Here is a 14,437-nt window from a genome sequence, read left to right as displayed (position 1 = left end):
ATATATTGTAAATATTGCAATTAAATGTGTATGTTGTAATTATTGCAATTAAATGTATATATTGTACATATTACAATCACGTGTATATCCTTTAAATATTGCAATAAAGTGTGTATGTTGTAAATATATGTGCATATTGTTTTTCCAAATAAGCAGGTAAAATGCTATTTATATAGATATATTTAAATATACATATATTTGCTTGTAAAAATATATTGTGTGTATACTCCTAGAAAATGTATGGAAAGGTTGTTTAGTAAGCTTTTTTAAGGCTTGACCAAACCAGCCTGTGATTTTAGGAATTCGTGTGAATGTGAAAATTTTGTGCGTTTTGAACATAAACTATAGGCTCTGTTTACAACAATAACAACAACAGCAACAACAAACCACACTTCTATCATTTTACCCACCCCTGTTTAAATGTCTGACACTTGTGACAAAACAAATCGCCTCGTAAATGTTGATTATGATGATTTAATTCTGTGTCACATTGGCTTCTATTGACGCTCGTTCATGTAAAAGCAGCGCTACCCCGTACCAAGATGGCGGCTCTGCTGACGCATTGACTCCCCGGACCCAAGGGCACTTCTCTGTATTTCTGTTTGTTTACAGGCGGCAGCTGCGGGACACCACAGAGTCGCGTCCACCAGGCGGCGCCACCGGTGCTTTACTTCCATCTGCAACAACAGGAAACTCAGAAAAACAAATAATTGATGAAAAAGGGAATTAATGCAAACATGCATAATAAGTAAACCTGCTTCTTTATTTTTCTGGAGTAGTCAGTATTTTGATATAGAATGAAAAAAACATGGTTATTGCACCTCAAAACATTTATTTTAGAATAGAATAGAATAGAATAGCCTTTATTGTCATTGCATTTGCATACAACGAAATTGGAGTGCTACTCCCCCTTGGTACATTTTTAGAAAAATTATATATAATAAGACAATAAGCAAAGTATAATATAAGCAATAAACACACAATATAGTATAAACAATATAATAATGTGAACGGTATAAACAGATGGGGAACAGTATAAACAGATGGGGAACAGTATAAACAGATGGGTGGAGAACAGAAACTATACTAAAATAAAATATGTATATTTAGGGTGGAGCATGTTATTATTGCACAAGAGTTTTTTTCACTATTTTCACCAAGTCCTTTGACCCCTAACCCCCCTTATTAGTATTAGTATTATTATTATGATTATTATTATTATGATTATTATTATTAAAACAGGTGTTTCTTGAATTACTGCACATGTGTTTTCCTGTTATTCTGTAATTGTTAGATTTATATTCAATGCTGCTCCTTTTTTTGTCACATCACAGATGAAACACAAGAAATTTTTGGGAATGCTCTTTTAGTCAAGCACTGTGAAATGATATTAACCTCTTTTTTAACAGGAACTAATTTATTTTTTTGGTATTTTTGAAAATATATTTCCTATCAAAAAGTTGTATGTTATTAATCTTTTATTATTAGCTGTTTTACAAAACAGAAACCTGATTTTATTGTCTTTAATTACCAGTGTATGTGAATAAAGTTAACAAGGACCAAGGCTGTTGCCTAGCAATGAAATTCCATTTAAAATGTCTATTGTCTTTTTTGCTTTTCTACTTGTTTTTTGTATACATATATTTTAAAATAGTTCTGTATATTTTTATAGATACTAAAAAATAAGTGATGTCGTTTTTTAAAACATCTATAATGAAAACCAAGTTTAAATTTAAAAAAAATAAAAAGTAACCCATGGTAACCGGAGGTACTCGCAAAAACTATCGCGAGACTTGCCTCTCGACCACCTTTTCTATCCAAAACCATTAGATTTAAAAACTTGAAAATCAAACATTTAACCTTAACTTTGCGACTTAAATGCATAACACTAACAATTTAACCGTAATTATTTACGGTGAAGGCCTAACCGTAAATATCTCGCGAGACTTCCGCGTATCTTGGGTTACCATCAACCGAGCGCTGTCATTTCAGTGACGAGCTGCCTTCAGGAGCATGTTTACGGGTCATCAGCCATGGAGAACCCCGATAAGTTGCCGCACGACGGGGTGGCTTAGCTCTTAAATGCAGCAAGGTAACGTCTAACTGACATGGACGAAGACACCTCCATTTTACAACGACGCCGGCAGCGACAGTAGAGGTGAGTAACGGTCGCTTTTTATCTTGTAACGTTGCTATTTTTCATTGAAATGCTAACGGTTAGCTGTTAGCATGCTAGCACATTTTCAGGCCTACTGACTTTGAACACAACATTTCCTCCTTTCCTCGAGTGTGGGTAAAAATATAAAGTTATATTTTTGATTAAAATGTTGCTTTTGGTTTCCTTAATTACCACAAGAAAGAAGGAACATGTTACTTTTTGATACATCTGCTTTTATTTCTTGCCAAAATTCATCTTCATAATAGTCTTTTTTTAATAAAACCCCTTATTTATTATGTTATTTTAAAAAGAAATGGGACTTTAATTTAAGCTAATCACCAAATCAGCAAATGGAGAGGCAGTCAAATGAGACTTTTGTGATATGTTATTAAAACCATAGACTTTTGTAATATGCATAACCTTGTTGTTACCCCTGACACATGCTCTCATGTGTACTATTCGTATCTAAAGTATGTCAACTCCTTTTAAATAAAGCTGTTGAATAAAAAATAAATGCACATATTTGTGTATTTGCCTGTTATAGGTGTTATAGTACCTGCTAGCTAGCTAATGGTAGAAAAAAACGAAACTTATATTATTTTTGATATGATATATTTTTACATTTTTATATATTCATATTTTTTAACTGAAATTGAACAATGTATTTTTTATTTCTAACATTATTTTTTTAACATTTTTATTTTTATATATTTATATTTTATTTTTATTTTTTTTACTGGACAGGAAAAGGATGAAAAACTGTCGCCTGCTAAGAAACTACAAAGCTGTTAGACGCATGTAGTGCAGTTATAACGTCATTACAGTATTATTACAGTAAAAATGTACTTTTATGCCTCCACTGCCTTTACATGTTTGACTTGTTTGGTAAAACAGCTTAACGTCAAGACAAACCCTGGAGGGCGAGTGGCTTTAACTGTCACACTAAAGTGTAATAAAGGCCAGAAATAGATCAGGACACGGGGAACAAACAAAGGCAGCCACACAGGTAGGAAAACAGGGAAGGTTCATATGTGACATGTCCACATTGTGCACATTTTATCAAAGAACATTCATCCTAAACATCTCAACTAGTGCGATGGATTTGTTTCCAGAGGACGTGTCTTGATTTCTTTATGTTAAATGTTTTATTTATCAGACACTCCCTCAATAGAGACCACAGAGATGTAGGTTACTCAACAGAATATTACATAATAACATAGAATTGGGATGCATAAACTCCAGTAATATGAAATAATCATTGTTAAAATGTGTTATTCCTCTTTTAAAGAGGTCACCGTGCAGCTCGGCAGTTGTATTACTTTCTTAGAGTTGATATTTTATTGTATATATTGTTTTAAAGTGTGTCAGGAGGTGAGGCCCTCTCTTGTGCTGGTGTGGTGACATGCACGTCGTAGATAAGCTATCACAATGTTTCAATGACCCCGTTACAACAACTACGCCTAGACCAGGGTCTGCAACCTTTACTGTCAAAAGAGCCATTTTGCCGCCTCTTCACCAAGTAAAATGTGTCTGGAGCAGCAAAACACATTTGATCTCACAGCTTATAAAGTTGTATATATAGTTATATGATGTATGTTGCATTTGCATAAATGTTTGTTGCATTTATGAAATTATGGAAAGAAAAAAAAGAAAACAGACATTTCATTCCTATTACTATTATGATTATTATTACCCTGTTATAAAAAAAAGCGATAGCCGTAGCATGTGACGCATATTTTAGTAGTTTCACATAATATTTTTAAACATTCATTCATTCATCTTCAACGGCTTATCTCGGGGTCGCGGGGGGGGGGGGGGGGGGGGGGGGCTGGAGCCGATCCCAGCTGACATCGGGGGTGAGGCGGGGTACACCCTGGACAGGACGCCAGTCTATCACAGGACACATAGAGACAAACAGAGACAGACAACCATTCACACCTACGGGCGATTCTTAGAGTCATCAAGAGAACAGTTGCTCCCTTTGAAAGATTGTCCACTGTGCAAAAAACACATCTTTTATGTCCATGTTATTTTTTGGCAAAGCTGCAGGAGCCACTGAAAAGGGAGTTAAGAGCCGCCTGCATGAGGCCTCGGAGCCGTGGGTTGCAGACCCCTGGTCTAGACTCACCCAGCGCACACCAACAAAGGTTTTTAAACTGTATGAGCGATGTTTCTTAAGGGCATTAAAGTTATTTGAATTGAATTGAATTGAAGGAGCTCTTCAGTGCTGTTCGAGTTTCCTGCTTTTTTAAACCTAATTTTCTGTTGCTATGACGCTTTTTCAGGAGCGTGCGTCACACAATCAGACGTAACCGGACACAAACTCAGTGTTTGGTGTCTGAGGGTGCAGGACACCAACACTCCTTCAGTTGTTTTACATAACAAGGGGACAAAGGCACCCGGCCACAAGTGAAGTTTAGTTCCAGGACAAATTGTTCTCAGTGTCAGTGTTCTTTTTATCGTCTGACAGGTGTGCAGGATGGGGGAGCGAGCCGTCAGGGGCCCCGTGACTGCAGCGATCTCTCCGGTGCAGCAGATGCTGGCTTCTGGCACCGGAGCCCTCCTCACATCTATTTTTGGTGAGATCATGGAAACAAAGAATATAGAACAGATACTCGTACGTCTCTAAATGCAACTGTTATGGTTTCCTGCAGTGTTCTGTCTTGTGCACTTCCTTCATTCCAATGTTCAGTGTTTGTTGAACCCGTTTTAAAGAGTTGTTGACTCATTTTTGGAGGATTTAGTTCGGGGTTCTGTCGTTGAACAGAGCTGCAGTGATTTAGTCGATTGCGAGAGAAAAAGCTATCAACTATTTTGATAATCGATTAATTTTTGAAGTCGTTTTTGTGCAAAAATGGCAGAAAATGCAGTTTTCAGCCTCTGATATATGGAGATTTCATGCTTTTCTCTGTTTTATATCATATTAAACTGAATATCAATAAGAAAACAAGACATTTAAAGACATCACCTTGGATTCTGGGAAACATAGATTTCATTGATTAATCTAGAAAATATTCTGCAGATCACTCGATAGTGAAAATAATCCTTATTTGAAGCCTTACTGTTGAAATGAAATGCACTACACAGCGAGATGTTTCTCTTATTTAGTCCATCCTCATTGATTTAAATGGTGTGGACAAAATAATTGGAACACCTGCAACAAAAACTGAACATTATACGCTTCATGCAGGGACTATTCACTGCAGGACTGTTGTGTATCAGACTGCATTAATTTGGGCTACATGTTCCTAATAAAACTAGGAACTTATTACATGTCATGGTAATAACTGAATCTATAAATGCACTTGTTTACAGTCACACCGCTGGACGTTGTGAAGATCCGGCTGCAGGCTCAGCAAACACCGTTCCACCGAGGTACTTCTGTGGTTTTACATCATACATCAACTTAAAGTGAAGATTCCCACGCAAAAATCATCCCAGGGTCTTTTTCAGCACTTACAAACATCAAATAAACCATGGAGACGGTTTCTTTCGTGTAACAACTATTAACTAATCCAGGAGAGTCGCTAACAGCCGGACGTGGCTAACAGTGGTTAGCTCAGGGCAGTACAGTGAAGGCATTCAAACGTCTTTTTAAACCACTAATACTGCTGAAAATAACAGCAAACCTCTGCAGCAGCATGAGAAGAGTCCTTACACATGAAACAAAGCAAATTTATATATATGGCACTTTTCATACTTGTGGGAAGCACAGAGAATGAAAACAAAACAAAAATAAACAAAAAAACACCATGAAAACACAAACCTCCCACCCCCACAAATATATACACAGAGACACACAAATACATACACATACACTAGCTGAGAAGACACAAAACAAAGCACAAATGGTCTCCTTCCTTTGGGATTGACTTTGGTAATCCACTTGAATGGACTTTACTATGAGAGGAGCTGGTACAGGGGCCAGCAGGTAAGTCTTTAAAACACTCTTTAAATAAACTCTGGCTTCACTAACTACGTTGTTGGTGCTTTGTTGTGTGTGTAGGGACTCTTCTCATGCTGCTGCAGAGGTTTACTGTTATTTTCAGCAGCATTAGTGGTTAAAAAAGACCTTTGAATGCCTTCACCGTACTGCCCCGAGCTAATCACTGTTAGCCACGTCCGGCTGTTAGCATCTCTCCTGGATTGCTCCGTTAATAGTTGTTACACGAAAAAAACTGTCTCGATGGATTATTTGATGTATGTCGGTGCCGAAAAAGACCCTGGGATGATTTTGCGCCGGAATTACACTTTAAATTCAGACTGTGCTTCTAACAGCTGCTTCTGGGTGCATCGAGATGCTTTACTAACCCCCCGACACCTGTTCTTTGTGTTCTTTGTGTCCTTTTTTCCTCTCCGTCCTGCCCTTTGCTTTGTTTCGTAGCTTTGGCTCGTGAATCTGCTCCGTGGGGTGACGTCATCCGCCCATCCAAGTGTAAGTATCTGACACTGCTGTCACTGCAAGTTGACACTTTAAAATAACACACCCCCTTTCTTTGTGTGAGAACATGCTCTGCTAGCATCACTTGCCAAGAAGATTAGATCCATGTGCGTGTTTTTGTTTCACTCCTTGGCCTTTCAGTCCATGTTTGTTGGTTATGTAGCAGCAGTTTTATACCTGGCTTTGAAACTACCTTTTCATCTCCCGATTCTTCAGTTTGGTACCTTTAAGGGCGCACTCCCACTGTCCTTCAGTCCCGTGCCCCGTGCTTTGGGGTCCTTGTCCCCCCCTCCAGGCCCGTTTGTACTCACACTACCTGGGCCTCGACGAATGCTTCTTGCTGTCCATACGTCATCACGCCGTAACACGTCACACGCATTGATGACGTCATGGCGATGCGTCGCTTTGTTCACAAATCTTTCCGTAGACCTCTGAGTTTTTGTGCGTCTTGTCGACTGTTTTTGAATCTTTTCATCGACCAAATCTGCAGTAAACACTCCACCTCCGCATCACACCAACGTGAACCTTTTGCCGCCATTGTTTTAAATGTCCGCGCATGGTCCCTCCTTCTTTTTCCTATGTCCCAACAGGCGCACATAAAATTACGTCATAACCACCGTATTCCTCATGCTCGTACATTTGCAAACGTGCTTTACTAAAGCCCACCTCTCCCAAACGGGCCGTGGATGGCAAGCTTGCGGCAGCTAGGCGCGGTATGGTTGCACTCACACTGGTCAAACGAACTAGGCTTTACCCGTAAAACCTGTTTGGGCACGGTATGGATGGACAGTGTGAGTGCGCCCTAAGAAGCACAAAACAACCCTTAAAAAAATGTTAGCTGCACCTCTCTGCTTCAAATTCAACCTTTTCTTTCCCCCCGCTGACTCGTGATCCCGCCCTAGAAAATGTTATGTATTTGTTTCCAGGGATATTTCAACAGGGTAAAATACAGAGTGGGTTTTTTAGAGAGTTTTCTTTTGTGCGTGTGTGTCAATAGTCGTATCTTAAACCAGCTCTGAATAAACAGGCAAAGTAAGCAGTGACAAGGACGGCCATGATGTTATCTTTAGACTGACTCTGTGGTCATTGCCATCTCATGTGTTATTAGAAGAAGAAGAAGTTGTTATACAGAGTTACACACACAGGCCCGAAACACACACACATGCACAAACAGGACCTATATACATGCAATTAATGGAGAGATGTCAGAGAGGGGGTCTCCGGCCACCAGTCCACACTCCATTCATGGTCCACACACTCGACCCTACTGTTCCCAGCCCTAGCGCTTACAGTACCTGGTATTCCCCGGCAGTCTCCCATCCAAGTACTAACCAGGCCCGACCCTGCTTAGCTTCCGAGATCGGACGAGATCGGGCGTGTGGCCATAAGCAATATTAATCACTTTCCCCTGTTAGAAAACATGAAAACTGAGCTGAATCATATTAATGTGCAGGGATCGTGCAGTACGTTGACCCCTGCTGACCCCTGGTTGTTCTGTCTCTCACAGGGAAGTGTTTCCTGTACTGTAACGGGCTCATGGATCACATCTACGTGTGTCAGAACGGAACCAGTTGCACCAGCTGGTACAAAACACCAACACACTTCAGTGGGACGCTCGTGAGTTCACCTGCAGCTTTGCTTTTGCACACACATCATCTTTCTGCACAGAGAATGCATCAAAATGTGTTGACGTTTGTTTGTTTGTTCCACAGGATGCTTTTGTGAAAATCACCCGACACGAAGGACTCAGGTCTCTGTGGAGTGGACTTCCACCAACACTGTGAGCGTCCAAACTCTCACTCAGAAAAAAATATATTTAACCCTCATGCCTCCCTCAAATTTACTAACACTTGACGCCTTCGCGGCTGAAAACGTCCACATACAAAACATTAATATTATTATTCCGTGTTAATTTAGGGTTATGGCCGTACCTGCCACTGTCATCTACTTCACCTGCTACGACCAGCTGCGGGACTTCCTCAGATACGGTCTGGGTTTCCAGGGCAACCACATCCCTCTTGTTGCCGGGGGGCTGGCCAGATGTGAGTCCATTTTCTTTGAATTTTCTTTCAGAATTTTCTGCACAAATAGCACGAAAACTTTGCCAGATATCAGACAGAAGTCTCAACTAGTTTCCGTTTACGTCTTCAGTCGACTGCGGTCGATTCCTTCGGTAACAGTTGTTACACAAAATAAAACGTCTCGATGCTTATCTAATGTATGGAAGTTCCGAAAAAGACTGAACAAATGATAGATTTTACACCGGAATTACACGTTTAGTCATGTTTGATCGTAGATATGAATGAATCTGTTAGTGTGTGGTGTGCATTTATCATTACATGTCACTTTTTCGACCTTACTTAAAATTTAAGAAGTCTTTTAGTGTGTGCCAGGCATAAGGCACATGGTGTTTGACTCCCAACGTGTGTGTGTGTGTTGCAGTGGGGGCCGTGACGGTGATCAGCCCTCTGGAGCTCGTCAGGACCAAGATGCAGTCCCGCCGGCTGTCCTACAGCGAGCTGCGGGTGTGTATCCGCTCTGCTGTGGCTCAGCACGGGCTGATGTCCCTGTGGAGGGGCTGGGGACCCACCGTCCTCCGAGACGTTCCCTTCTCTGGTGAGAGCAGCAGCACCACACACTGCAGCGTCATGATTAAAAATACCTTTAGAGGGAGTTGTTACTGAGATAGCAGATGCAAAATCAGTCAAACATTTGTAGACTTCATGTTTGTTACAGTGACGGTGGAGATCTCGTCTGCTTTTATTTAATATCTTCAGTATTTCGGATCAGATCACGGCTAAATAACCATCTTTACTCTCTACATCTGTGAAAATATGCTGAAAGTGTAATTCTGAACTACATTTCTGCACAAACTACAGTTTGAAACGCATATAGCAGACGATGAAGCAGTTGGAGTGCTTTTAACAAGTTCATGTGGATGTTTTGAAACTTTTATTTAGTGACCTTTCACGTGTACACAGGGGGGTAAATAAAAATTGTGTTGTATTTGTATTGTTCATATTTATTTCAAGCATGTAAAATTCAACAAACATAATAAAAACAATATAAAATAATGTAAAACAAAAGACAAGAGCGGTATATCGGACAAAATAGAAAATGAAAGAAGACATTTACACGCACGCATAGGAGTAGGAAGAAGTATTAAGTTATTTAATCCTACCCCTGACTCAATAATACTCATATTTTTATTCTAAACATACAGTATGGAGTAGGAAAGAACCCATCTCTGTCACTCTTTTTACCCTTTTTCTCCACCTATGATTCTGACGTGATGCAGAAACGCAAAAGTCTTTTTTATTTAAACATCACAAAACACAAATTTGCCTCAAGGGATTTACAATCTGTACGGCATAAGACCCCTTCTGTGCTTAAACGGATAAGAAAGGATTCATCCCGCAAGGGGACATTAAATTATTTCACTCTATTATTATTTTATTCACGTTACACACACACACACACACACACACACACACACACAGGCCCGAAATACACACATGCACAAACAGGACCTATATACATGCAATTAATGGAGAGATGTCAGAGCGAGGGGGCTGCCAATGGATCAACAACACCTCGGCAGTGCCCAGGAGATGAACTGGCACCTCTCCAGTCACCAGTCCACGCTCCATTCATGGTCCACGCAGGGACTCGAACCTGCGACCCTACTGTTCCCGGCCGAGTCACCTATGGACTGAGCTTCTGCCACCCCAAATACAGAAAACTTCCCCCCAAAAAAACATTTAAGAGGGAGAAAATGGAAAAAACAACCGTGCGGGTTATTTGGGAGAGTGTGAAAACAAACTGTGTGTGTGTTTGTTTGTGCTTGCAGCTCTGTACTGGTTTAACTATGAGCTGGTGAAGGCGCGGCTGTGCGAACAGTCTCGAGTGACTCAGGCCAACTTCTCCATCAGCTTCACTGCAGGCGCCGTCTCTGGAGCGGTGAGTAACCACACACCTGTTCCTCTGTCACCACCAGGAAACACGACGGTCTTTCCTCGTTCTTTTACTCTGATCCCATTTCAACTGTCTGCGAACTCTGTCCTGTCGTGTAGGTATTTGTTTTTTTCCATTAGCTTGGGCGCTCTGTTATTGTATTATTATAAAACAGACAGCAGCATTAACATTCACCAGTCAAAGGTAGAACCTGATAACCGTTGGTGCCCTGATCCTGTAAGAGCGAGATAAATCAGAGCGTTGAGAAAACACAGTTAACTGTACTGAATAAATATGTCGCAACAACACTCAAACCTGTGAAATCAGGCCGGCGTCTGACCCACATTCACACTGTAACGTTGTGCAATATGAATGAATGGCTGCCCTCCGTGCACAGCTGCGATCTAACAGTCTGAAGTTAATGATTTACTGCACACGGGTATGTAGAATATGACTGTTGTCATCTGTCATGGCGTCCAGATCGCTGCGATCCTGACGCTGCCCTTTGACGTGGTGAAGACACGGAGACAGATCCAGCTGGGAGAAATGGACACTCTGGGAGGTCTGTGCTTGTTTCCATTCATGTATTTTATATCAGATGTTTTGAGACGTGTGTGTTTGCCGTGTTCTGAACAGGAATTTCCTCCCTTTCCTCCCAGTTTCCATAAAGAGAACCACGTCCACGTGGCACATAATGAAGGGTATCTGGGCTGAGGTGGGCTACAGGGGCCTCTTCGCAGGTACACACTTCACTGTTCGCCGTCTTTATGCTAAAGGAATATTTCACCCCCTAAAAATGATCGTCAAGGTTACTCTTCCTGTGTTACATTGAACTTGAGTCTCCTCCTGCTGGACATTAGAGAGAATGCAGCTTTAAGTGGAGTCTCCTCCTGCTGGACATTAGAGAGAATGCAGCTTTAAGTGGAGTCTCCTCCTGCTGAACATTAGAGAGAATGCAGCTTTAAGTGGAGTCTCCTCCTGCTGGACATTAGAGAGAATGCAGCTTTAAGTGGAGTCTCCTCCTGCTGGACATTAGAGAGAATGCAGCTTTAAGTGGAGTCTCCTCCTGCTGGACATTAGAGAGAATGCAGCTTTAAGTGGAGTCTCCCCCTGCTGGACATTAGAGAGAACGCAGCTTTAAGTGGAGTCTCCTCCTGCTGGACATTAGAGAGAATGCAGCTTTAAGTGGAGTCTCCTCCTGCTGGACATTAGAGAGAATACAGCTTTAAGTGGAGTCTCCTCCTGCTGGACATTAGAGAGAATGCAGCTTTAAGTGGAGTCTCCTCCTGCTGGACATTAGAGAGAATGCAGCTTTAAGTGGAGTCTCCTCCTGCTGGACATTAGAGAGAATGCAGCTTTAAGTGGAGTCTCCCCCTGCTGGACATTAGAGAGAATGCAGCTTTAAGTGGAGTCTCCCCCTGCTGGACATTAGAGAGAATGCAGCTTTAAGTGGAGTCTCCCCCTGCTGGACATTAGAGAGAATGCAGCTTTAAGTGGAGTCTCCCCCTGCTGGACATTAGAGAGAATGCAGCTTTATATAAATGATCATTACGGGGGTGAAGTATTTCCTTTTTCCAACGTTTGCTTTGTCCAACCGTGTAAAACGTGTGTGTCTCTTCCAGGTTTCATGCCCAGGGTGATCAAAGTGGCCCCGGCCTGCGCCGTCATGATCAGCACCTATGAGTTCGGAAAGACCTTCTTCCAAAAGATGAACCTCGACCGAGAGCGGCTGGCCTCCTGAATGCCGACTTGAGGCGAGCCCGAGGAACAGACGGACCTGCGTTTGATTTCTTGTGTGAACATTAAAAAGAGGATTCACCCACAATTCAGGGGATGTGTCAGAACAGACTGTTATAAGACGTGAACACATCCACGAACACGAACCAACAACCAGCCTGGAGACGGACGGTTGCTCTCGGACCGCGGGCTTTATGTGCGTTTATTATCGGAGTAAACATTCAACATGGATCTTAAAATAAGGTGATGCGCAAAGGTACAAATGGCATGGATCACACAACGCCGTGCACGTGTTCAACTCTGTGTAACGCTTCATGAGAACATTCAAAACCCTCTTAACTGCATCACTCAGTGCGTTTACATGCAGATTAAAAACCCGATTATATTCGAGTTAAGGGTTAAAACACCGTACCCCGGGTAAAATCAGGGTTCTCATACCCCGGTTAACAGACCTAGAGAACTCCTTTAGTGCCCCGATTATCCCGCGCATGTCAACAGCGCTCTCTGATTATTACCGGGTTTCTCGTCTGCGCATGCTCCCCACTCTACAGCAGTGGCTTTTAACCAGGAAATAGAGTGAACCAGGAACCAACTGCGCCGAAAACAACAATAGAGCGTTACCTTTAAACCGAGGGAGGACTTCGCAACGGCAAGTAACATCACTACCAAGAAGACCCGTTTCTGTCGTGATTCTGTCCTAAAGGCGGCCATTTGCAATTTTTACAAAGGTGAACCGGTAAAAAAAAAGCCTTATTCAGTCCAGGTGTGTGATGGCGTAGCTCCACCTGCTGCACGGAGGTCGAGCTACGCCCTCATTATCCCCATTCGACCCCCTCTCATGTTGAGGGGAACTTCAATAATCCGGGGTGAGGCCGTTTTCGTGTTACGGACGTGCACGTGAACGCACTGACCGCTGAAGCATGAGTCAACCCGCGTTAGCTTGTTGCGCCCCCCTGCATTCCTTTAAAGCATGGATATTGTTCACATCTGTGTAGGTGACTGACAAATCAGTTTTATGTACTGGAATGAAATCAGAAAACATGTTTATTTTAATGTTTATTGAACGTATTCTGCTGCAGGAGAGCGACACTATAGAGAAATACAACAGCTGATGGTGAAATGATAAAATTAAAGGGCGACGTCTTGGAAGAACGTTCTCATTGGCGCGTGTGAATTTAGCTTTTTACGCTGTGGTCGTTTTTTACAAGGTGTCGTGAACTTTTAGAGCACAATCATCTGTGAGAGCAGCTGCAGCCGGCCTCCGCAGAGTCCCACAGATTTAAGGATTTAAAGACATTTTAATTAATGTGATGAAGAAAACACAGCAGGTGACGTCGCCCCGGTGGCGTTCTGCTGATCAAAGGCTTTAACAATAAACACAACATCAAAACTCGCTACGACACTGGAGCATTAAACAAAATTCTGCTGCCTTAACATTAAAACGTGTGTCTCGTGTTCATTTTTATTATTATTATTGGATGAAATGGTAATAAATATGACTGCTTGATTTGTTTTTTTATGCTGTTTTGACTTTTTCCCTGAGGAGTTTGTAAAAACAACAGGATATGTGCAAAGGTTATGATTAAGAAAGGGTATTTAATAACATTAAAATAATAAAAAACACTAAATTGTACATTTTCTTAAATACACTAATACGTTTAAAGACAGTTTCCACCTCAGTGAACAATACAGCTGTGTTATAAATTGTTATAATCATGTTTTTCCTTGACTAAATTATGTAAAAATACACTATTAAGACAAATATTCGATGTAAATGAATGAGAAAACATAATCGTATATTCATATAATAACACAAAGGTGGTGATTTTAAGCCAAAATAGGGTCAACGTTGGACAAATAGCAAAGAAGCAACTGATTTTGTATCAGTATTTCATGAGTAAGGGGGGAATACACCTTTATATGTATAATGTACCTCATGCATTTACATATTCAGTATGTTTCTCATGCGAACAGGGAAACAAACCCTCAGATATCACCATGAAAATGACTGAGATGATTATTTACATCAAGACCAACAAGAAAAGTTTTGAGATTGTGTGTTCACACGAGCAAACGGGGCATAATTAAGTACATATGTGGTCATTTTCATAAACACAGACAGATCCAAACATTGGTATAACCAGGTG

At 41.2% G+C, this 14,437-nt stretch overlaps 1 protein-coding gene across 2 annotated transcripts; it reads left to right on the top strand.

The window, feature by feature from the left end:
- The first annotated feature begins 2,003 nt into the window (after window positions 1–2,003).
- Window positions 2,004–13,871, top strand: slc25a39 (solute carrier family 25 member 39). Of its 2 annotated transcripts, XM_083931479.1 has the most exons (12): window positions 2,004–2,158; window positions 4,629–4,737; window positions 5,474–5,533; window positions 6,543–6,593; window positions 8,107–8,216; window positions 8,312–8,379; window positions 8,517–8,641; window positions 9,042–9,215; window positions 10,450–10,559; window positions 11,034–11,115; window positions 11,213–11,293; window positions 12,176–13,871. In XM_083931479.1, exons 2-12 carry the CDS (start codon window positions 4,638–4,640, stop codon window positions 12,292–12,294), a joined length of 1,080 nt encoding a protein of 359 aa, XP_083787605.1. In that variant the 5' UTR covers window positions 2,004–2,158; window positions 4,629–4,637; the 3' UTR covers window positions 12,295–13,871. The 2 variants fall into 2 exon arrangements, with proteins under 2 accessions (XP_083787605.1, XP_083787606.1); XM_083931480.1 differs by lacking the exon at window positions 6,543–6,593.
- Window positions 13,872–14,437: the final 566 nt, after the last annotated feature.

This window comes from Echiichthys vipera, assembly GCF_963691815.1.
Source record: "Echiichthys vipera genome assembly, chromosome: 17".
Taxonomy (NCBI): domain Eukaryota; kingdom Metazoa; phylum Chordata; class Actinopteri; order Perciformes; family Trachinidae; genus Echiichthys; species Echiichthys vipera.
Note: the sequence above shows the minus strand (reverse complement) of the source record. Positions and strands in the feature narration are given on the sequence as shown.

Excerpts from the sequence above, each read along its gene's own strand:
- slc25a39 (XM_083931479.1), top strand. The coding sequence starts at position 4,638 with ATGGGGGAGCGAGCCGTCAGGGGCCCCGTGACTGCAGCGATCTCTCCG. Across the intron at positions 5,534-6,542 it reads GCAAACACCGTTCCACCGAG|CTTTGGCTCGTGAATCTGCT; the intron begins GTACTTCTGTGG and ends TTTGTTTCGTAG. Across the intron at positions 8,642-9,041 it reads TGCCGGGGGGCTGGCCAGAT|TGGGGGCCGTGACGGTGATC; the intron begins GTGAGTCCATTT and ends TGTGTGTTGCAG.